Source organism: Bombyx mandarina, chromosome 26 (genome assembly GCF_030267445.1).
Source record: "Bombyx mandarina strain Sakado chromosome 26, ASM3026744v2".
Lineage (NCBI taxonomy): Eukaryota > Metazoa > Arthropoda > Insecta > Lepidoptera > Bombycidae > Bombyx > Bombyx mandarina.
Genome location: NC_143232.1, coordinates 6,394,553 through 6,419,207, shown reverse-complemented (window position 1 = coordinate 6,419,207; position 24,655 = coordinate 6,394,553). Strand labels below are relative to the sequence as shown.

At 36.6% G+C, this 24,655-nt stretch overlaps 2 protein-coding genes and 1 long non-coding RNA gene across 3 annotated transcripts in view; 2 read left to right on the top strand and 1 right to left on the bottom strand.

Moving 5' to 3' along the window:
* Octalpha2R (alpha2-adrenergic-like octopamine receptor) overlaps positions 1–1,238 on the bottom strand; it is a 448,087-nt gene extending 446,849 nt beyond the window's left edge. The window contains exon 1 of the mRNA XM_028172359.2: positions 1,083–1,238. The gene's annotated coding sequence lies outside the window, so the exon portion shown is untranslated. The remainder of the gene's footprint in view (positions 1–1,082) is intronic.
* Positions 1–24,655, top strand: part of LOC149499796 (uncharacterized) — a 588,308-nt gene that overhangs the window by 480,294 nt on the left and 83,359 nt on the right. The window lies entirely within an intron of this gene.
* LOC114241452 (uncharacterized) lies at positions 10,015–23,796 on the top strand. The gene is made up of 12 exons (XM_089738775.1): positions 10,015–10,252; positions 11,315–11,437; positions 12,090–12,189; positions 12,733–12,830; positions 13,308–13,447; positions 16,152–16,326; positions 16,733–16,915; positions 17,708–17,858; positions 18,468–18,639; positions 21,772–21,904; positions 22,652–22,782; positions 23,601–23,796. The coding sequence occupies exons 1-12, from the start codon at positions 10,169–10,171 to the stop codon at positions 23,794–23,796; spliced, it is 1,686 nt and encodes a 561-aa protein (XP_089594901.1). The 5' UTR covers positions 10,015–10,168.

The following is a 24,655-nucleotide window of genomic DNA, read 5'->3' as shown; positions in this document are numbered from 1 at the left end:
TTTACGAAGAAAGTGAAAATATTTTTGAATTATAGAATGTTAAGGAAGCTATTTAATCCCCTATTTTGAAACATTATTTCTTAGTGCTTCACTTGTTTTGGTCTTACCGTAATGTTATATAGCTTATAGGCTTCCTTAATAAATGGGCTATCTAACACTGAAAGAATTTTTCAAATCGGACCACTAGTTCCTGAGATTAGCGCGTTCAAACAAACAAACTCTTCAGCTTTATAATATTAGTATAGATTGTTTCATGTAAAATACATTTGTATTTATCTACATACCTTACCTACCTAATACCTTACAAATGTTTTGGTTTATACTGTTAATTTGTAAGTAGACTAATTAAATAAATAAATAAATAAATAAATAAATTACCTTTACCTTTAGATTCCTTTGAATAATTAAAATCATGGATATTTATTACCTTTAAAACAATATTTATATAGATTATTTGGGTAATTTTTAAAGATAATTTTTAAATAATATGTGACATAATTTTCATTCCTATTTTACCCTTTCATGTTTTAATGTAGTTCCACTAACTTCTCAAACGTTTTCTTATCGATCTTTGTACAAAACCTAGTACCGAACTTATTAAAAATACCAAAAAATTGTAACTTTAATTTTACTTAAGCTGACTTAATTCTCGTAAAAAAACGCAACAAGGTTCTTTTATAAAAAACAAAAAAAAAAATTAATATCTAAGCATACGAAGTTGCAGATGGCACATATTTTCATGGCAGGTCAATATCTGTAAAGTACTCGTTGAGAATATCCTAAGACCTAAATAATCAATGTTAGACACTATTACTATTTTCATAAGAAATCGACTGACATTTATCAAGGTCAAAAAAGATACGCTTCTCCTAAAAAATCATTGGAAAAGATATAAATTCTCAAAGGAATTTCCCGAATACGCTTCGTTCAAACTCACACTGGAACATCACATATCATTTTTCTCCAAATACCAATATTTTTTCACAGAGAAAATCATGAAAACGATTTTTCATCTGTTTTCACATTATTTTAACAAATTCAAATTACAATTAAAATCCGTCTGGCTAGACGATTCCACTTACATGTCAACATCCGACGAAGGTCACACACACTCACTAATAAAGCACATGTTAATTAAAGACACATTGTTTTATTTTTAATATCTGCAGGCTACACGAAAATTGTCGGCTTGGTGAGGAGACGTCCGCGCGCGGTGACGCCGCCAAAACTACTGGTCAACCGGGGTGAGAATGTTGCTAGACTAGAATGAAAAGCTCCTGTGTTTTTCCGAGGGAAATTTCTAAGTGTTGTTGAGGAAATTTTGCGGTAAACTGAAAATATATTTTGAATTTTTTCCCTTTTCACTTATACAAATATTTTAACAAATGTCAGCGAGTAACTTTTATTCAAATGCTCTAAAAAGAACTAAGCCATAAATGTATTCCACTGAGTTTCTCGCCAGATCTTCTCAGTGGGTCGCGATTCTGTTCCGAAGGTATATTATGCAAAGCACTGCTCTTGCTAGGGCTAGTGTTAGCAAATTTACTCAAGCTGCGCCCGTGAGGTCATTTTGCCGTCTGGGCTTAGCGTGAATAGTACCTTAGGCTACCTGCGAGTGACTAGAAAAAAACCCAGTAAAAAGTCCGTATTTGGTAAACGTTAAGTAAGTATTTGTATTTATCTTACTGAAGGCAATACTGAACAAAATAAGTCTCGAAATCCAAATTATTTAAATTAAGGCTTCAAAGAAAAATCTTTTGACTCTTCCAAGTACATAATTCAAGTAATCACATTACAAAAAGAAATAAAATATTAAAACAAAAAAAAACGATACTCAAAAAGCTACCATCTCCATTCTTCCTACTTCTAACTTTGACTGCGTATTTGTGCATTCATACAAATAAATCAGAACCGACGCGCACAGTTTTCCTAACGACACCAAAATTATTTTCTCCCTGTCATCCCCAATTTGAGAAAATGGCGGGAAGTGGCGCCTGCGTGGACCCCTACGCCTCCCTAGCTCAAAACTTAACATGAATCCGATCCAAGTATCCTATACACAGCACGTTTACTACATTACAAGATTGATTTAACACCTTTTTTCTTAAATTTCAATGGCACAAACTAGGATTAATTATTTTTTGGGTGGCGTCCTAAAAACACTTACATGTGCTCTATGAAAGAGAATATGCGAATGAAAGATGTGCATTTAGAGATGACGTATGATAGACATGAATGGAAAAAGATAACTTTGTACCCTGACCACACATGGGGTAAAGACAAGAAGAAAAAACTAGCTATAAACTAGCACTTACATCATCTTAGTTAGTACTAATGAAAAACAAAAACACATAATAAACCAACAGACAAACGTAGATGTAATTACAGCATTATATTAAGAATACTTTAAACCAACTTCGAATTAAATGATACAAGATTCTAGATTCACATCCTATGTATTATTAGCTTCAAATATATTATGTGAGAGTTTCAGCCTGCTACAGATTATATAAAGCAAATAGAAATCCTTAATGAATACATAAACATGATACAGTAATACTATATATTAAGAGTATGTAAGTTTTACTTATTCCAAGCATTGCATGTGACATCTAGAGCAATACAACCGTTGTGACTATTTAAACTAAATTGGTATAAATTTGAAGAAAAAAATCATAACTAATAGCAAATACCTACAATAATGTTAGATATATATTTATGGTATTATTTAACTTTATTCTAACTTAATGGGTTCTTCGATAGCTTATTTTGTGGTCAGTGACTGTGTGGTTAGTGCTGACTTGTAACCCTGAAATCCTGGTTTGATTACCGATCAGTCTTTTCGATAAAATATATTCCGACTCTTAAGGTATACTTAGTCTCATGCGTGTGCTTCAGGCATCTGTAGCACTGGAGAAAATGCTAGATTGAGTACATTGTCAAATGCTTATTTAACGTAAAAAGGCTAAAAAAATATGTTTGTGTTATATTTATAGAACAATAATGAATGTAGATGTCAATTTGATTAATGACCTTTTTTATTTTATTGTTTAATCGGTGGACGAGCTCACGACACACCTAGTATTAAGTGGTTATCGGAGCCCATAGAGTTTAACAATGTAATTGCCACCTATGACACCCGCAATGAAATGTGAGCTCTAAGTTTCAGTTTTACAGTATAACCACTGCCTCTATCTCCGAACCGAAAGGCATTACTGCTTCACGGCAGAAATAGGACGGGTGGCGGTACCTACCCGTGTGGGCTCACAAGACGCCCTACCACCACTAATTACGCGAATTATAATATTGCGGTTTTGATTTTTATTACACGATCTTATAATTCCTTCACTGTAGAAGTCATTTGTGACTTCGATTAAATAAATACATATTTCATTTAAAAAATTGGCACCTGCCTTGTCACCAAACGTCTTATCCTTTAAGCCAGATCGATTTTTATCCTGCGAATTTAAGATTTTGTTATAAATACCGAAATTAACATAGTTTTTTTGTCTGCTATCTATCTCTGTGCTGTAATAAGATACTCTTCTCTTACAGAATATTTCAGAGAATTTTTTTACACCTTGGGTTACATAATTGGATTTTTAGTAGGGATCCGTATTTTTTTTGAAAATAAAATAAAATAATAAATAAATAATAAAATATAGTTTTTTAATGATTTTAGGATTACTGGTGGCCCGGAGGCCTTTCCAGTTTCACCAGGTCAGGTGGGCGAGCAAAGGCTCAGCCAGGAGGGGTGGGATTTGCTAACAGCTACCCGAGCGCCTCCGAAGGAGACCTAACAGCTCAAGAGTAGCTGCTTCGCGAATGAATCTACTACCGGTTCGGAATCGCGACCCGCTGAGAAGATCCGGCGAGAAACTCAGCGACCTGATTCATGGGTTAGGTTGCACGGCGAACTCTTTGTCGAGTTCGACGAGTACGGTTACCGAGGTCTCTAAGCCTGCTCCTAGTGTTAGAGCTGAAGGCGTCTAATGCAAAGGTTATTGGATCTAATGCATCCGTAAGGACGAAAATATAGTCTATGCCATCCGGAAATAGTAGCCTCCCAACAGCGAAATAATTTTTCAAATCGGTTAATAATAATTAGTTTCAGAGCCTATTCAATGCAAACAAACAATCAAATCTTTCCTCTTTATAATATTAGTATAGATATTATAGTTATTCAACAATAGCTAATGCAATTTGAATGAATCAATGTATGTTATAAGAAGGTAAAAAGTCGTCCAGAAATTTCAATTTAGATGACCAAACGATTTTCAGACCTACGACTCGTACATAAAGAGTTAAAAATCGAGCGCAAGCGAAAATCCACCGTAATGATGTCGAAAAAAAACTGCCAATGCTTTTATCTGGTATTTAAAAAGTCAATTGGAGTGGTGCAACACGTCGGCTGCATCAAAGCGATGCGGAGAAACATTGAAAGGGGATTTTTCAGACAAAGAACTGCACGGCTTTATTTACACCGCTGTGTAATATTGTTACGCGCTGGGACTCGGGATAATAATAAAATTCTACCGAATTACAAGGTAACACTGTATTAGCATTTAGAACACTTAAAACACTCAACAAACACTTTAAAACTCTCAATTCGCTTGTTCCGCTTCGCTTCAGGTGATCCGTTCGCTGTTTCGCTTCGAGTAGTTCCGATTACTAACCGACTGTGTGCCATCTCTGCAACGCTTTTATAGCCTTAGATACCAACCACATCCCTAGAATTATCGAGAATATTCCATACATTTTGAGTATTATGTTTCTGCTATCTGACAATAGATGACGCTGTATTTCTCGAGTGTTCTAGGTGCTACTAGATCCTTCGATATTCGTTCGACTATTGGGCGATAGATGGCGTTACTCTTACCGGCGTAACAGTATTATGTTATCTATCAAAGTTTTTAAATCGCAAACCGGTCATATTGGCTTCCTTAAGAGGTTAAGGTGACAGAGTGACAGGGATGAAGATATAAAATTAATTTGTACGTAGAATTGGAAAACATGTAGAGAGAGAGAGAGAGAGAGAGAGAGAGAGAGAGAGAGAGAGAGAGAGAATATACTTTTATTGCTCACAAAAACACAATTGAGGCCATCAGCACAAAAGTGGCCTAAGCTTATCACAGTTAGTATGGAGATAATGAGGTTTGAATTTTCTTTTAGACTGCTTCGCAAGCAATAATAATACGCGCAAAAATAATGTTAACAATCTGTTGTCTATTGGAGAAAATGGGGATAGGCCGGTTTTTCATCAACATTTATTATGTTTTTAATAAATTGCAATATATAAGCACGAATACGAAATATTATTGTGGGTTAGGCCAGTTTTGCGCTGACGGCCTCAATTAGCATTAGAAAAACAGTCAACAAGCAGATACATATGTACATTAGAAATTTACTATGAAACTAGACTTGTCGTGTGTGCATTTTTACAAATCAACCGAAGTATTTTTCAAAATTATATCACTCAGTAAAATTAGAAATTGATAGTTCTTATATACAATATACTTCAGATGTTGATTTCGCGTCTAAAAGTGAATGGATATTCGGTTTATAATTACGAAAAGCAGTATTAAACCGTAAAAGTATTTTTAATTAATTATAAAATTACAATTTTAGTTTATTACTTTACTATTATTGAAGTCGTCGTGGCCTAAAGGATAAGACGTCCGGTACATTCGTATCGAGCGATGCACCGGTGTTCGAATCCCGCAGGCGGGTACCAATTTTTCTAATGAAATACGTACTCAACAAATGTTCACGATTGACTTCCACGGTGAAGGAATAACATCGTGCAATAAAAATCAAAACCCGCAAAATTATAATTTGCGTAATTACTGGTGGTAGGACCTCTTGTGAGTCCGCACGGGTAGGTACCACCGCCCCGCCTATTTCTGCCGTGAAGCAGTAATGCATTTCATGCATTACGTAATGCATATTAGATGTTACAAATCATAATTATAAATTCTACCACAAGACGGACTAGCTTCAAAACATTTCGATTCAAAAATTAATAAACTAGCAACTATTACAATACGTTGTGAATAAAGAAAGGAGAAAAAATATGTTTAAAGCGTGCATATTCCGTGTGAGTAGACGCGTTCGAGTTTATCATGGATTTTTCATGATTCTACGTTTTTGAACTATTACGGTATCTTCTTTGTTAATACGCTTTTATTAGCTTCATACGTATGTGTGCGATAACGCTCAATATACTGCTGCTGTCCAGGATCACATTTCGGGCAAATGCAATTTAAAATTAAATGGCTATGACATTATGAGCAGTTTTGTTCATAGATTCGTATTAGAAAGACTTGATTACAACGTTTTAAATCCAACGGTCATTGTTTTTAATACGCTTTTATTAGCTTCAGACGTATGTGTGTTAGTATATAACGGAATCTTTGAATATGATTTTGACCCCCTTGGAAACGTCGGATTAACTCGAATTTGGTATACTTATTAAGGACCGATGACAATTCAATATAAAAAAAATTGAAAAAGAATATTTTGAAAAAACCGAAATTCAACTAAAAAATTAAAAATAAATAATAGTTTAAAAAAAATAAGAAAATACGTTTTTATAGAAAATCCAACAAAAAAATTAAAAAATAAATTTTCATAAATTTGAATTAAAAATAGTTTAAGAAAAAATTATTTTATTGTAAAAAAGCGTGGGGTGTTTTTCAGGATATTATCAAAATAACCCTTCTACTCATATCTGTTCATAAAATATTTATAACTACTGATACCATGCACCCCACGCTTTTATTGTATTGCTACCGCCACGGAACTCGCGTTCCATAATTACTCGTATTTTTATCGTGTCCATAATCTATATATTAATACGTGAAGCAAAAACTTTGTATTCTTTTTTACGAAAATTGCGCGGACGGAAGAGTATGAAATTTCTCACACTTATAGAGAATATAGAGAAGAAGCGCAAAATGCTAATATTTTTTTAAAATAATGCATAAAAGATACATTAAATGAATAAAGAAAACATTACACACACTACATACCATGTATTTGACGCACACACGCATGCATTTTTTTTTTTTTTTATTGCTTAGCTACTATTTATTGTCAAACTTTTGTTCTTGGCGTCTGTTGTCAAATTGAGAATGGATTAAATATTGTTTGTCTTTGTTAATATTTTTTTATAGCGTAGTCTTGGCGAAATTTGTGATTATAGAAGTATAAAATACAATCATAATAGTGTACAAACTTACAATTCCAATTATTTATAGTCGAATTTCGACTACTGTGGGACCTCTAGTGATGATAAATACACAAATGCAATGAAAACAACACACTGATCAATAACCAAATTACTTAATTAGAAAATAAAATTTATTTGAATTTATTGCCACCTACACATAAATTAGGTTTGCAAATGGCCAGCATTATAGAACGGCAACTGCATAGCTAAATAATAGATACCTTTTTTTTTTTATTGCTTAGATGTCTGGACGAGCTCACAGCCCACCTGGTGCTAAGTGGTTACTGGAGCCCATAGACACCTACAGCGTAAATGCGCCACACACCTTGAGATATAGTTCTAAGGGTATCAGTATAGTCACAACGGCTGCCCCACCCTTCAAACCGAAACGCATTACTGCTTCACGGCAGAAATAGGCGGGGCGGTGGTACCTACCCGTGCGGACTCACAAGAGGTCCTACCACCAGTAATTACGCAAATTATAATTTTGCGGGTTTGATTTTTATTGCACGGTGTTATGTCCTTCACCGTGGAAGTCAATCGTGAACATTTGTTAAGTACGTATTTCATTAGAAAAATTGGTACCCGCCAGCGGGATTCGAACACCGGTGCATCGCTCGATACGAATGCACCGGACGTCTTATCCTTTAGGCCACGCCGACTTCTAACATACCTATTACAAAGAAATTTCATTCGAACTAAAGCGTGTTTTAGTTAAATTCTAAAAATAACATTCCGATAGCAGGACCCTGTAGGTGTTTATTTAGGAATTGTTCTTTGTCCCTAGTTCAAATATATAACAGTAGTCTAACGAGGAGCTCTTCAAACTTGTGGAGAGTATTAAGCGGTAGGCAGCGGCTTGGCTCTACCCCCGGCATTGCTGAAGTCCATGGGCGACGGTAACCACTCACCATCAGGTGGGCTGTATGCTCGTCTGCCTACAAAGGCAAAAAAAAAACCTCCAACGCTGCTTAGTGCTCTAGTAACACGCACACAAAACTAAAGGATTGCAATTTTGAGACTAGGTGTAACTTTATTTCGGATTTTCTGAATTTTATCAATATTATTTTCACTAAGCATACAAGCTCACGATCTAAAATGTAGTGTTCAAATTCTATAGAGAGTCAAGCTGCAATTGCATTGGCACTACAACTGTCAACAGTTTGATTACTAGATTGCTATGCGGCAAAAACCACATTACGCTCACAATAAAGCATAGCTTAAACTTAAACTTTAACAGCATGCTTAAACAACTTAAGACAGGAAGTAGAGGTAAGGCGCATTGACGCCTTTGAGATGTGGTCCTGGAGAAAGATGCTGCGTATGGACAGCATTTCGGACCAACGTATCAATTTTGCAAGAACTCAAAATCTCCTCGCGGCTGTCATCCGAGTGTCTTCAAGTTCTTGAATACTTCGGTCACATCGCACGGAAGGATGGTAGCAATCTCGAGAGGCTCATCGTGACAGGTAAGGTAGATGGGAAAAGACCTCGGGGGCGCAACCCAATACGTTGGTCCGACCAGATCCGCACCGCTCTTGATTTCACGTTTCACAACGCCCTCCACACCGCCAGAGACAAGAATGGATGGAGAAAGATCGTGCGTGCGAAGGTGATACAAAAGGGTGGTCACGACCCTCAGCAATGAGGAATACGACGCAAGGAGGAGGAGGAGAGATAAGAAAATAAAATTTCAGGCTGACTTTCCTCTTCGAACTAATAGACCACACTTATCGTCAATACCTATTTATTTCAATATTTTATTTTAAGTGCACCCACCGCTATATTTACTCTGTATCATAAAGCCGGCACAAAGTTGAGAAAGCGTTTGTGTCCAACAAGACTGCAATTTACACTGTAGGAGCTTTTCTTGTTTATTTTTGCTTTTATTTCAGTGTTAAAACGCTTAAAATTTTATATTTGAATTTAGTCGTATTTTGAGCTTTTTTTAACTTATTGGCTTTAACTTAAAATACAAACAAGCTTAAGACCGACATGATCTCGAGAAGCTTCAACTATACGTTTGAGGGAAGTGGACGCCAGCGACTTAGTTGGTGTCAAGTGGTTACTGGAGTCTTGGGTCTGAAGTCCCACTTGTTTGCATAAACATGGACACCGTATGAACACGTACAGGTATGGACACCCTGACAAAGAGAGAACACACAAACTGCTGCTTTTTAATTGTAGTGCACGGTGTTATTCATACATCACTAAAGCCACTCAACATCGCTAGAGAATATTCGTAGATTAAAAAATAGGGACAGGATTCTCTATGGTCTGCGGATCATCCCGTCCCTTATACCCCAAGTGCCCCCTAGACGCGGGGACTTCGAAGGAGGTTCGGCCCCCGACCCATAAAAAATAGTTGTGTGGTGTCGTGGGACACCGGATAGGAACGAAGTTCCCTATTATAAAAATATTAATTTTAAGTTCTATTCGAGGTATAAAGAAAATCATAATACGGGTATACTTTTTTTATTATGATTTTTTTATTGATAAAAAAAAAAAACTTCTTTAAAAAGTTATCAACTTTATTTTATTGACAGTGATTTATAAAAAATATATAATAATAATATACAAAGAAACAGCTATTTCTATGAATAATAATAATAACCGTCATCACGTAGATGACGGTTATTAGACACTGTATAGCCATCATACTAAGACTGTAATAAAAATCTTACGTTACGGACGTTTTTTCCCGATTAGGTTACCCCTCCGCATCGTGCCATAAGGTTTTTTTTTATATATATTGCTTAGATGGGTGGACGATTTTATTCGTCCGAAAAAAGGATTCCCTATTATATGACTTAACTCAAAAGGAGATACAAAAAGCACAAAGACAGTCCTTTTAAAAAAAACAGATCTAGGTGGCCGCGGCTATTGTTATAAAATTTACAAAATTATTCATTTTACATTTCGTTATACTATAGCAATATGGAATCCGGGGGTCAAGATGAGAAAAACGACACAGAGATCCTCAACAAATTGGAAGACGAACGTTTTAGACTACAGAGACAGGTACCTCGAGTGATTCTTTGGAAGTCGTCGTGGCCTAAAGGATAAGACGTCCGGTGCAATCGTATCTAGCGATGCAACAACAGTGTTCGAATCCCGCAGGCGGGTACCAATTTTTTTAATGAAATACGTACTTAACAAATGTTCACGATTGACTTCCACGATGAAGGAATAACATCGTGTAATAAAAATCAAACCCGCAAAATTATAATTTGCGTAATTACTGGTGGTAGGACCTCTTATGAGTCCGCACGGGTAGGTACCACCACCCTGCCTATTTCTGCCGTGAAGCAGTAATGCGTTTCGATTTGAAGGGCAGCCGTTGTAACTATACTGAGAACTTAGAACTTATATCTCAAGGTGGGTGGCGCATTTACGTTCTAGATGTCTATGGTCACCAGTAACCACTTAACGTAAAAAACTGAAGTTTTAAAGGTAAAACTCGGTACCTTTTGACGAGAAGGAGATCCATTCCAGTCTGTACAGCAGGAAAGCTGTTATGCGTATTGTAATAATAGAGGGTTCACATATCGAAGAATCTTAATATTGACATTTACGTTCAGATGATTCCCATCTCTAAAGGACTTCAACATCGACAAAACATGAATAGATTATTTACAGAGAATGATGGGCTGAATGCAGTGGGTGAGCCAGACTTCAGGAGCGGGGATTCAAATCTTGAGACGTAACGTAAATTCATAACCAGCATATATCCACGAAAGATTTCGACAATCAAGTGGAAATTCAACTTAATTGATAGTAGACCTAAGTTTTTTTTTATTGCTTGGGTGGGTGGATGAGCTCAAAGCCCACCTGGTGTTAAGTGGTTACTGGAGCCCATAGACATCTACAACGTAAATGCGCCACCCGCCTTGAGATATAAGTTCTAAGATCTCAGTACAGTTACAACGGCTGCCCCACCCTTCAAACCGAAACGCATTACTGCTTCACGGCAGAAATAGGCAGGGCGGTGGTACCTACCGGCGCGGACTCACAAGAGGTCCTACCACCAGTCCGCATGTTTAGATCTCACTATCGCCGCCAACGTCTTCATGAAAATTTCAGGTGCGAGTAATAGAAGCAGATAGATTACATCGGACTACAGGAGTCCACCCACAGCTGCGAAGACAGGACATGCTACTCGGAACCTTGAAGAGAGAGTACATAAACTTGCTGAAAGACTTGAAAGTGAGTTCTTCTTGTTCATACATGCAGTTTCCGTCGTCACGGAGGACATGTTTGAACTAATTAAAAGTGAGCAAATAATGCGCGTAAAGGAGCCCTTTTAATAAAAGTAGTGGTCCTGCAGTACCTAGTCGAAATTCGACTATAATTAATTGAAATTATTAGTTCAAACGTTGTTAGGGTTCTATTGTCAAAGACTATTTATTATACTTCTATAATCACAGATTTCGCCAAGACTACACTATATACAAATATTAATAAAGACAAACAATAAGAAAAGTTTGACAATAAACAAATAGTATGCATGCGTGTGTGTGTCAAATACATGGTAATGTGTGTAATGTTTTTTTTATTGATTTAATGTACTTTTAACGTATAATTTAAAAATTAACATTCTGCACTCCTTCTCTATATTTCCATAAGTGTGGGAAATTTCATACTCCTCCGTCCGTGCAATTTTCGTAAAAAGGAGTACAAAGTTTTTGCTTCACGTATTAATATATAGATTCATAATTATTATTTTTTATGCATGTTAAATATCAAGTAAGGCTGTAATGTATGCTATTACATGATATTTGTTATTCAAGAAATAAAATCATGGACGCATCTTGCATACAAATTCACTAGTATCACTATGTTTTTGTGGTTCAAATAGATCGCAAGATCCGGTGCGCACAAGAAGAAAGATAAGAAAATGAAGGGCACTCTAAAAAGAGCTCTATTGCAGAGGATCAAGTCTGAAATTGATAGTGAAGGTTAGACATTTCTTTTTAAATAATTATTAAAAAAATATGAGAATCTATGTTCGGATTTTTCCGAATAGTAAATTTTGGAAAGATGGTTATTCGCTTACTAATCAAAGTTGTCACATAACTCGCATTTTTTTTAATGCTTAGATGTGTTGACGAGCTCACAGCCCACCTGATGTTAAGTGGTCACTGGAGCCCATAGACATCTACAACGTAAATGCGCCAGACACCTTGAGATATAAGTTCTAAGGTCTCAGTATAGTCTACAACGGCTGCCCCACCCTTCAAACCGAAACGCATTACTGCTTCACGGCAGAAATAGGCGGGGTGGTGGTATGTAGATACATCGTCGAATTCAATCATCCCTCTCTTGACATACGGTCGAAATATTGTAATCAAAATCAGTAACCGTGCAGTCTCACAACACGCCCTACAACCAGTAATTAAGCAAAAAGAAAAAACGTTCACGTATCTTTAACAAGAAAAGTTGCTACCAGCTTCAATCTTTGTTCCAAACATCTCGATAATTCTAGCGAACTTCGATTTCAGAGGGCACGACCGAAATGCATCAATTAGAAGAATTATTTCAGAAGAATCTCCGCGAGATGTTACAGTTGAAGAAAATAACAAATGCCACGACTGGACAGGTAATCAAGAACGCTACCGGGATTGTGAACTTGCGCAAATAATTTGCTGAAATATTTTTTTAAATCAGAATTACGTTTTTGACTTGACAACGTCTTATAATTCGATGGAGCCGGCTGCACGCACGAAAAAACATGACTCATGAGGCGTTCCATTTAAGGCTTGAAGTGCAAGCGAGAGCGCGCAACGAGTGACAAAGAGGCACAATAGGCCTCCGCGTTCGGCAGCGTTCGACATCTGTCTCTCTCCTACTTGAGTGAGCGATGCATCCGCGTGGACAGCTGCTATACAATAATACATTTACATGGTTTCTGTCAAGTATGAAGTTCAGTGAAAAGTGAATGTGGTGTCAATTGTTTATAGCAACGATAATTGCGATAATTGAAAAATGAAACCATTCCATCAGTATTTTCTTATGACGTTTTCACGTTCAACTATCGTCAGTAAACCGACTTTACAGACAACCGATTTTTTTGTAGTTGGATGAACGTCGAACCCAAAGCGAGTCACGGCTGATGGCCACTGAAAATAAGCTGGAAGCGGCCATGCTCAGATTTAATTTGGTCCAGACTGAAAACAAAAAGATCAGGGACGAAATAAGCCATATGTTGAAAGACAGGTACAATTTCAATACATTTATTCCTGACTAGCGGCCCACTCCAGCTTCGCTCAGGTCTTTAACAAAAATTTCAAAATAAAAAATTATAATACACACACACACATTAACCCTTATATTTGCGTCAGGTTTCTAAAAATAGAAAATTATAAAGATAGTTTGAATATTATTATTTTAATGAACTTTGATTTTCATTTAAATAATATCTGTTTTTATGTAAATTTTTTTATTATTATTTTTCTATTTCTATTTTTCTCATTTTCGTAAAAAGGTCATACATACAAAACAAAAGACATTGAAACGATATTTGACGTTTTATTTTTTTAAATAAAAGAACACTTGTAGTGGCATAACTATAATAGCCAGACATATGCTATCGCGATACTTTTTGTAAATAATAATGTGTTCTACAAAATCATAATACATTATTTTATTCTATGATCAATAGATTCCGCAGCGCACGCGATGTAAAGAATATTTTAAGTAATTTTTTTACACCTTGGGTTACATTATTGGAGTTTTAGTAAGGATCCCTAATTTAAAAAAAAAGAATATAGCCTATGTCACTCGGGGATAGTGTAGCTTACAAACAGGGAAAGAATTTTTCAAATCGGTTCAGTAGTTTCGGAGCCTATTTCAATACAAACAAACAAACAAATGTTTCCTCTTTATAATATTATATTAGTGTTAGTATAGATATATAATACTATGTTTATTTTTATTTATTAGATACGCAATAAATAACAACAAGTAAAAAAGTTGGCTTGTAACGTAAGCCATGCGCGCGTACCTAATCAGGACAAATGTGCTAAGTACACAATGTTCCTTACAACTTTACTATAGGACAAGACAGCACAATAACGAAAACCAATCTAACTTTTAATGTAAGGAAGTAACAATAAATCACAATCACCAAGGAAATCACATTAAACATGAAACAATTAAACTACCTAATGTACTACTAACATGGAGAATGCAATTAATCATTTTTATGATTAATTGCATTATAATTGACCCGCCCTCGCTTCGCTTCGGAAACTGTAATTTATTATAGATTTCACTATTTAATGGATGTTATTATACATATAAACCTTCCTCTTCAATCATTCTATCTATTAAAAAAACCGCATCAAAATCCGTTGCGTAGTTTTAAAGATTTAAGCATACATAGGGATGTAGGGACAGAGAAAGCGACTTTGTTTTATACTATGTAGTGATGATATTATTATATCCAATTCAGTTGAAGACTTTTCCAGTTCGTTATAGGTTATAGTTATTAGCAGCTCACGCACCATCTGTTCTCCGTTAGTATTAATATGCCACAAACATTCATTAAAGTAGAAACAACGATCGGTAAAAGATTCAACTTGACAAGATATACGACACCTCAATGTGTAGAATACGAACAAACAGGTCAAAAGAAACTGGTCACTTTCCGCTCTGACTATCACTAATTCAATGAAAAACATCGATATCTTGATACTACTCGCACGCCACCCGACAAACTTTGATGATATTCTGATAAAAACTTACTCTAGAGTGCCAACAACAACTGTACCAAATTTAATCACAATCGGATCAATGAGTTAGGAAAGCAGAGAGGGCAAACATACACATTAAATTTTATTTATTTAGACTAGCTGACCCGGCAGACTTCGTAGTGCCTCAATCGATAAATAAAAGACCTAAACTTTTGTATAAAATAAACTTAAAACAAACAAAAGGAATCGGTCCGACGGGGGACACATCAAAGAAAAAACAAAATTGTTATTTTTTATTTAATTCCGAGCATTTTCATATTTATCTATCTTTGAAACCTTCTCTGGTCTTCCACAAATAATTCAAGATCAAAATTAGCCACATCGGTTCAGCCATTCTCGAGTTTTAGCGAGAATAACGTACAGCAATTCATTTTTATATATAGAGATTTATTTATTTAGATATCTAGATTTATGATTACTGTAACTTTTGTCTCGCGTATTGAAGATTCTTTTATGTTTTGGTATTCACGGACTCCGGTTACAGTCCGGTACTAATTAAAGAGAAAGCTCGTCTATAACACGTAGGCCAACAAGTAAATACGCGGAGTGAATTTTCCAAATGGACACGGAGCATTAAACCTGCGAACGTAAGCGAGAAGCTTGTTTACACGATTCTCTGGGCTCGATTTAATACTCAACAAATTTCAAATTGATTTACGTATAAAAATCTATCTTCTATCTATATACTTATATATAAAAATGAATTGATGTTCGATAGTCTCGCTAAAACTCGAGAACGGCTGGACTGATTTGGCTAATCTTGATCTTGAATTGTTTGTGGAAGTCCAGAAAAGGTTTAAGAGGTAGATAAATATGAATATGCTCAGAATTAATCTATATATACAAAAAATAAATTGCTGTTCGTTAGTCTCGCTAAAACTCGAAAACGGCTGTACCGATTTGGTTAAAAAGTTAACCAAATCGGGTTCCACAAATAATTCTAGACCAAAGGGTCTAGAATTATTTGTGGAAGTCCAGGGAAGGTTTAAAAGGTAGATAAATATGAAAATGCTCGGAATGAAATAAAAATAACAATTTTGTTTTTCATTTGATGTGTCCCCCGTCGTTTTAAATTTATTTTACACAAAAGTTTAGGTCTTTTATTTATCGATCGAGGCACTACAAAGTCTGCCGGGTCAGCTAGTATATTTATAAATATTTCACAGGGCGATATTTAACAAAAACTGGGCGAAAATGATGAATTCCCTTAGTAAGGGGAAGAAATTCCTGACGGACCTTTTCGAGTCTTCTACTCTGGCTTATGACCAAAGAGATGAGTGGTGCACCAAGCTGAAGTCCACCCAGGAGAAGGGTAAAATGGATCAGATGCTACAAGTTCAAGTAGGAATATATTATTGATGACATTTTTTAATCGTAATACCCTCCTTAACACATGAGATTATTGCTAATTATCCAGGCGATAAACATACAAAATTGCATACTTGGAATTTTAATATACAAATATTTCCTGTTTAAATATATTGCTACAAAAATAGGGGAACTAAAATTATACAAGCCAAAAGAGTACCTTGTGTAATGCACAGGATTTATGACTTAAAATACTTTCTTTAAACTATGGGTATTTTTTTCCGGGCAGAAGACACGCGGAGTATAAGGGTTAGGGACTACTTATTCTAAGCTAAACTAAAGTACGAACATCTAGTTGATGTAGTGTATGGTATTCCCTGCACCTTAACTATATACGGATCCAAAATGAATTTTAAAAATCCACATCAAATAATTCCAGGAAATGCGCGAGCTAAAAAAGGCTTACGACAACGAGATCAAGCTTTACAACTTTCTGGCAAAGAAAGGACTCAAAAGAATAAACATGAAACAGGAAGAGAGAGCAGAAGAAGAGAAAAGATTAAAAGAAGAAGAAGAAATCAATCTTTTACATGGACATCTAAAGATACTGAGAGATATATACGTAATATTTTTTTTATTTCTACACTAGACTGGAATGGTTGTCGAGTATCCTTGTTCCCTTTTCCACTAAATTCGAACCCATACATATTATATAATGCATTTAGTGTACACAAATTCCTTAATCTCACATCCATGATGTTGTTTTTCGATTGCCAAGCTATAAATGCTGTGTGAACAGTCCTTCCTTATGATAGTGAACACTAATTTCCTAATAGCCTATTTTCGGTTTTCAATTATGAAAGTGTCAACTCCATCCACAGTTCTTTACTACACGAAACAAGACAACTTCAACCTATATACTTATATTTATTAAAAACTATGTTTATTTAAACACATGTAGCGTACTCTTAGCGAAATACGATTATCGAAGCGTTAATGGGACGAATTAGAAAGCAATAAATCCTTTGTATACAATTAACAGGGCTGATTAGTGAACGGCTGTAAATTAAATTCAAATTGTCAAATGCACATACGAAAACTCTGAATTATTGAAAACATCGACAATTAAAAAAATGCAAAATATTGAACGTGAAGTTTCACCGCAGTGATCGTTTTGATTTGAAGAGTGGGGCAGCCGTTGTAACTTTACTGAGACCTTAGAACTCATATCTCAAGGTAGGTGGCAGCATTTACTTTGTAGATGTCCATGGGCTCCAGTAACCACTTAAAATCAGATGGACCGTAAGCTCATCCACACATCTGAGCAATAAAAAAAATAAAAAATAAAAAAACACAATACGACCATTGGTGAGGCTTTGGAGAAAAACAGTAGTAACTTATAGTTATTCCACAGGACTATAAAAAAGAAACCGACATCAAAAATATTATAGAAGACTTCGAAATGAGAGAACAAGAAAACTTTTCGATTTACAAACTCTTAAATGATTTCTGCGCAGAAAATCAAGTACTAAGTCATGAAGTTACAAAACTTAGACGAGACATTGGTGAGAATAATTTTGAAACAAATCTCCACTGTAGTTCAATATTCAATATTATTCACAATTGCTTTATATTTTACAATTACTTACTTATCAGGGACGCAAACAATAACACGACAACTAACTTAAAATATTTTATGTCACCCTACTCTACTTCTTATTTCCAAAGACGGCTGGCATAAATTCTTTAACAACATTTGAAAATAAGAGCCCATAGACATTTCGGTTTGGGCCACGATTTTCCAAGATTTACATTCTATCCGAAAGCTCAAAGTTCTATGAAATGCCATTGATGGAACTAATCAGATATTGACTAAGTCAAGGGCTATTATCCAGTTACAGTTTAAAAAAAATTGTATTTCGCAATTGTTTTAAATTTCCAAAACGGCTCGCATAATTTCTCTAACAATGTTTGAAAATAACAGCCCATATACATCTTGGTTTGGGTCACGATTTTCCAAGATTTACATTCTATCCGAAAGCCCAAAGTTATATGAAGTGCCTTTGATGGAACTAATCAGATATTGACTAAGCCCAACGCCATGGTCCAGTCACAGTTTCTTGAAAATTCGAAATACAGAATATTGACAGTTGTTTTAAAGCTATTACTTCTAGATGACCGAAGGGACTGGAATGACATGATGAGCGGCAAAAGAGAAGAGCAATTGGACAATCTGAATAAGGAATTAAAAATACAAATGACAAAGACGCATGAGATGAAAGATAAACATGACGAAAGAAAACAGCTTATTGATAGTACAATGGAGAAAATTAGTGACATTTTCAAGTAAGATTGAAGAAAATTTTACTTTGTACATACTGTAGCAAAATGTGCATCACAATAGCTTAGTTGTCCTTTTAATCTTATGGGCGGATAATATAATGCGCTACTTGATACGAAACGGTAAGCGTAACTCAACTATGCTGTCGTGTGAAGTCAACAAATTTAGAAATGGCAAAAAAGGGAAACAGCTTTATTAGATAACTAACCAAATAATACAGTCCATATGAGGGCTTTCTCATCGACGAACAAAGTTATAAGTTTTGTCGTATGACGTCATCACTTTTTCAGTACTATTTTGCAAGAGGTCTAACGGGATTCGCCCATTCTTCCTTACCTTTAAAGCTTGGAACTCCAGCACAGCCATGCCACGGCCTACCTAATTTTGAAGCCCAACTAATTTAAATCCGTTAAAGCAAATAAACACATCTAAGTTAAGGCGTAACTGACACAAAATTACGTCTAAACCACGTTACATAGTTTCACACAACACTTGACAATATAGTCACGTACTCATTCAACAATACAATTTCAATTTGATTGGATCAACTAAACAATGTCGCCTGATAATGGATCTATGCCGTGCATCGGAGCTCGTATTATCGGACACAAATTGAATGTAACCTAATTCAACACAGCTGCAGAGAATGCACGGATTACAATGCAACATTACACCGGAAGCTGGAGTATGCAAATTTAATATACCAACAAAACCTAACTTTGGTAAACAAATGATTCTCAATTATGTAGACTGTTTGGCGGCTGCAATATAAGCAGGATGGGTGCGTCCGGTCATCGTTCTCGTCGAACCCGTTGCTTGCGACGAAAGGCTCGGTCAGCAAATTAACCCACAGACACAGCCCACTGAGTTTCTCCCCCGATCTTCTCAGTGGGTCGCGTTTCCGATCCGGTGGTAGATTCTACGAAGCACTGCTCTTGCTAGAGTTGATGTTAGCGACGTCATCAGGTTTGAGACCCGTGAGCTCCCCTACTAATTCTGCGAATCTAATACAACCCCCCAAAGGTATAAGAGTAGGTAGGGGAAAAAAAGTGCGGATGGAATCAATAATAGCGAAAAATGTCCCCTATTTATATCGCAGCGCAAAAAATGTATGGTGCTGTACAATAAAATGTTCAGACGTCCATCTCATATCTCAACGTGCGTCGGACATTCACGATGTGGTTTTTGTGGACTTCAACAAACACATAACATGAATTGGCTATCGATGGATGGATATTCGGAAGTGACATTGCTTCGTATAACGCTACATTTCCATAATTCGCGCCAGCAGTTAGATGTATTGATTGTGTTCTTCATTCCCAAATTATTCCTGGCCCCATCTCTCATTTTTATAGTGGATATCCTATTCTTATGCGAGTTTTACACTAACATATTGTGTGTATTTACAATATGGATGCCATGAAGCATGTCGGTAAACTATATATTCTTCTATGTGCATTCAAGCAAAGCATCCTTTTGAAGCAAGAAATTTATGAAAATTTAAAGAAATTGTGGTTTTTAGAAGACTAACATCAGCCGCAGTCTTCTGCCATCACAAGAAGGATAGGATAGTCCGTCTTATTACGATATTATTGGTTCTTCTGCAACATGCTCAAAGATTTCGATAAAATTTGTATGTAAAATTCAATGAAAAAATATTGGCGATTTTAATATCATCAGAACAATGGCCGTGTATCCTTATCACTTGTTCCCATATTATTACGTAATAAACGTTATTAATTATGATATTCCATGTAATTAATACGGCTGTCGCCTCCACATGACGTCTAGATGACGTAAGACTGACAGCCCCTAATGTCAGTTGAAACATAATTACAATTTGACCAGGGCGATCTGAAGGTTTGCCGGAGATTACCAATCTGTTGTCTTATGGTTAATTACGATTCGATAGCAGGGATAACACGATCTTGTGTTGCGGGCTTTGTATCGGTTTTTTATTACTCTAGAATGGAAGGCTCTTGAACGACTGGTGCTCAATAGGTTTTTTTTTTCCTACCTAAGCTGATAGCCTTGAGAGGCTATATCAGCGTCACCTTAACTAGTAGGTGAACTCACGGGGCTCAAACCTGACGACGTTGCTAACACGAACCCTAGCAAGAGCCGTGCTTCGCAGAATCTACCACCGGATCGGAAACGCGACCCACTGAGAAGGTCCGGCAAGAAACTCAGTGGGCTGTGTCTGAGGGTTAATTTACTCGTCGAGCCCTTCGTCGCAGGTGCCGGGCTCGACGAGAACGTTAACCGGCGCTTGAGGTACCTAAAAGCACCGTTAGTGGATCCGAAATGACGTGTGTGGGGCGACGTCGACTGCTTTCCATTCTTTCCGCAAGATCGGGAATGTAGTTACCGGCGGCCACGATGAGAGGGTTCTCGTGTAGTGCCGCTTTACCAAAGTGGGCTCAATAGTAAAAACACAAACAACACCTGGAAATACAAGCTCGAAGTCTAAATTTTATTGCATAGCGTCGTCCAATTCCGAAAAAGAAATATTTCGGCGGCGCAATCATGGATTTTGGTCAGCGCGTGTTAAATAACAATCCCGCACTTAGATGGTTAAACGAGCTCACGGCCCACCTGGTGTTAAGCGGTTACCGCAGTCCATAGACATCTACAACGTAAATGCCGCATAATCTATATATTAATACGTGAAGCAAAAACTTTGTATCCCTTTTTAGGAAAATTGCGCGGACGGAGGAGTATGAAATTTTCCATACTTATAGAGAATATAGAGAAGAAGTGCACAATGCTAATATTTTTTTAAAATAATGCATAAAAGCTACATTAAATCAATAAAGAAAACATTACACTCACTACATACCATGTATTTGACGCACACACGCATGCATACTATTTATTGTCAAACTTTTGTTCTTGACGTCTGTTGTCAAATTGAGAATAGATTAAATATTGTTTGTCTGTATTCTTATTTTTTTATAGTGTAGCCTTGGCGAAATTTGTGATTATAGAAGTATAAAATACAATCATAATAGTGTACAAACTTACAATTCCAATTAATTATAGTCGAATTTCGACTACTGCGGGGCCTCTAGTATAGATTTATATACAAGAATTGCTCCTTTAAAGATATAAGATTAATTGTTCAAATTTTCATTCAGAATGCTGGACTGCAGTATCGAGCCTTACCAGAACCTTCTCGGTGACAAAGAGCCTTCTCTGAACACCTTCGATCTGTCGCTGCGGCTCATCAATGAAAAAATTAAAGAATACATACACTGTGCTTATTATTATGTAAGTGTTGCAAGATTGTTGGAGAGTACTAAACAATAGGCTGCGGCTTGACTAGGCTTAGATAACTACTTGCCACCAGTTGGGCCGTATGCTCGTCTGCCTACAAATACAATAAAAAAATTCAACCCCAGATACCAGAAATCTCATAAACTAGACTGAACATGTACCACTATATTTACGATTCTAAAGCTCTAATCCATATTAAGTACCTTCATACCTTCACCTAGTAACAAAAGTCTGAAGACGAACCAGCCGTATCATTAAGAAATTACAACCCTTAGACGTTACTAGTGGAAAATTAGTTACTTGCCCAACTTATTTCTATCGCGAAACTCTAATTTCCGGTTTGTAAGTAGGAATAGTCGTTACTTGATGCCACAAAGATTTGGACTCTTACTGGTGGTAGGACCAATTGTGAGTCCAAACGGGTAGGTACCACCACCCTGCCTATTTCTGCCGTGAAGCAGTAATGCGTTTCGGTTTGAAGGGTGGGGTAGCCGTTGTAACTTTACTGAGATCTTAGAACTTATATCTGAAAGTTTGTGGCACATTTACGTTGTAGATGTCTATGGGCTCCAGTAACCACTTAACACCAGGTGGGCTGTGAGCTCATCCCCCACCTAAGCAATAAAAAAAAGACTTCACACCTCAAGATTAAAATCGTTCAACGATTTAAAAAAATACCTTGGAACTTTCAAGACTTGATTCTGGGAGCGTCAATGATGCGATTCACTTTTATGAATGCAGGAAAGAGTTCTGCAGAAGAAGGAGAAATCGACTTCATCGCGCTTGAAGAGGTACACGGTGAGGTTAGAACCACCGGCTCTGTTCTCGCCACACCAGATCGGGACTCTAGTGCCGACCGAGACGTGTCCTGCGTGAGTCAACTTAGATCATTAGACATTAGGTCACTTTTAGAATTGTTTTTTTGCGGATTTGATTTTTATTACACGACTAGCTGACCCGGGAGACTTCGTAGTGCCTCAATCGATAAACAAAAGACCTAAACTTTTGTATAAGATAAACTTAAAACAAACAAAAGGAATCCGTCTGACGGGGGACACATCAAAGGGAAAACAAAATTGTTATTTTTATTTCATTCCGAGCACTTTCATATTTATCCACCTTTTAAACCTTCTCTGGACTTTCACAAATAATTCAAGACCAATATTAGCCAAATCGGTCCAGCCGTTCTCGTGTTTTAGCGAGACTAACGAACAGCAATTCATTTTTATAGGTATAAGTATAAACTAGCTGACCCGGCAGACTTCGTAGTGCCTCAATCGATAAATAAAAGATCTAAACTTTTGTATAAAATAAACTTGAAACAAACAAAAGGAATCCGTCCGACGGGGGACATATCACATCAAGTTCCGAGCATTTTCATATTTATCTACCTTTTAAACCTTCTCTGGACTTCCACAAATAGTTCAAGACCAAAATTAGCCAAATCGGTAGAGCCGTTCTAGAGTTTTAGCGAGACTAACGAACAGCAATTCATTTTTATATATATAGAAGACTTTTTTCCTTCACCGTGGAAGTCAAGTTAATTTTAAATGCCCAGCGAAGCGGACGGGTACAGCTAGTATTCTCTATAAGTGTGGGAAATTTCATACTCCTCCGTCCGCGCAATTTTCGTAAAAAGGGCTACAAAGTTATTGCTTCGCGTATTAATATGTAGATTAAAATTTCTCAGCTGCGTGGAGGCCCGTTGGCTGTCTCGAGTCTCCGAAGGCCTTGAGGTTCCATTCGACGAGACAATGTCCAGGGCAGCGCTGGCTGAGCTCGCCTCTGACCCGGCGTACATGCGCAGTGACCGTATACACACGTTGTCTGAATGCCGTGTCCCGTCCAGCCGAGGTATACTAGCTCGACGCTATTTAAATTACTAAATGTTCTATATTCACTGTATGTTCAAGGTAATAACAAAATAAAACGCTTTGGCATTTAAAACAATTGATAATTATTTCGTTTCATTTCTCAATTTTTACTGGTGGTAGGACCTCTTGTGAGCCCGCACGGGTTGGTACCACCGCCCCGCCTATTTCTGCCGTGAAGTAGTAATGCGTTTCGGTTTGAAAGGTGGGGCAGCCGTTGTTACTATACGTGAGACCTTAGAACTTATATCTCAAGGTGGGGGTGGTGCATTTATGTCGCAGATGTCTATGGGCTCCAGTAACCACTTAACACCAGGTGGGCTGTGAGCTCGTCCACCCATCTAAGCAATAAAATAATAATAATAATAATAGTATACTAGACGATGACTGAGCTTTGTTGGGTTTTTTTTTTTTTTGATAAATTGTGTTTTTTGGAAATTATATTTAAATACGAATTACATATTGATAAAATGATGAAATATTCCAAAATCGTTTAGGCATTTTTAAGTGAACACGTGAGTTAAAAAGATACAAATAATATTATAAATAAACAATTCATTTTTCTTGGTCTAACCTTAAACCAAACACTCATTGGCTTCGGGTGGCTTAACAACGTCGTCTGCTGAAATAGCTTTAGTGTTTTTTTTCTTTTTTTTTTATTGCTAGATGAGTGAACGAGCTCACAGCCCACCTGGTGTTAAGTGGTTACTGGAGCCCATAGACATCTACAACGTAAATGCGCCACCCACCTCGAGATATAAGTTCTAAGGTATCAGTAAAGTTACAACGGCTACACCCACCCTTCGAACCGAAACGCATTACTGCTTCCCGGCAGAAATAGGCAGGGTGGTGGTACGTACCCGCGCGGACTCAC

Bases quoted from the DNA above. Each gene is read 5' to 3' on its own strand.
- LOC114241452 (XM_089738775.1), top strand. From the start codon at position 10,169: ATGGAATCCGGGGGTCAAGATGAGAAAAACGACACAGAGATCCTCAAC. The intron at 12,831-13,307 runs GTAATCAAGAAC...ATTTTTTTGTAG, and splicing joins CAAATGCCACGACTGGACAG to TTGGATGAACGTCGAACCCA. The intron at 16,916-17,707 runs GTAATATTTTTT...GTTATTCCACAG, and splicing joins AGATACTGAGAGATATATAC to GACTATAAAAAAGAAACCGA.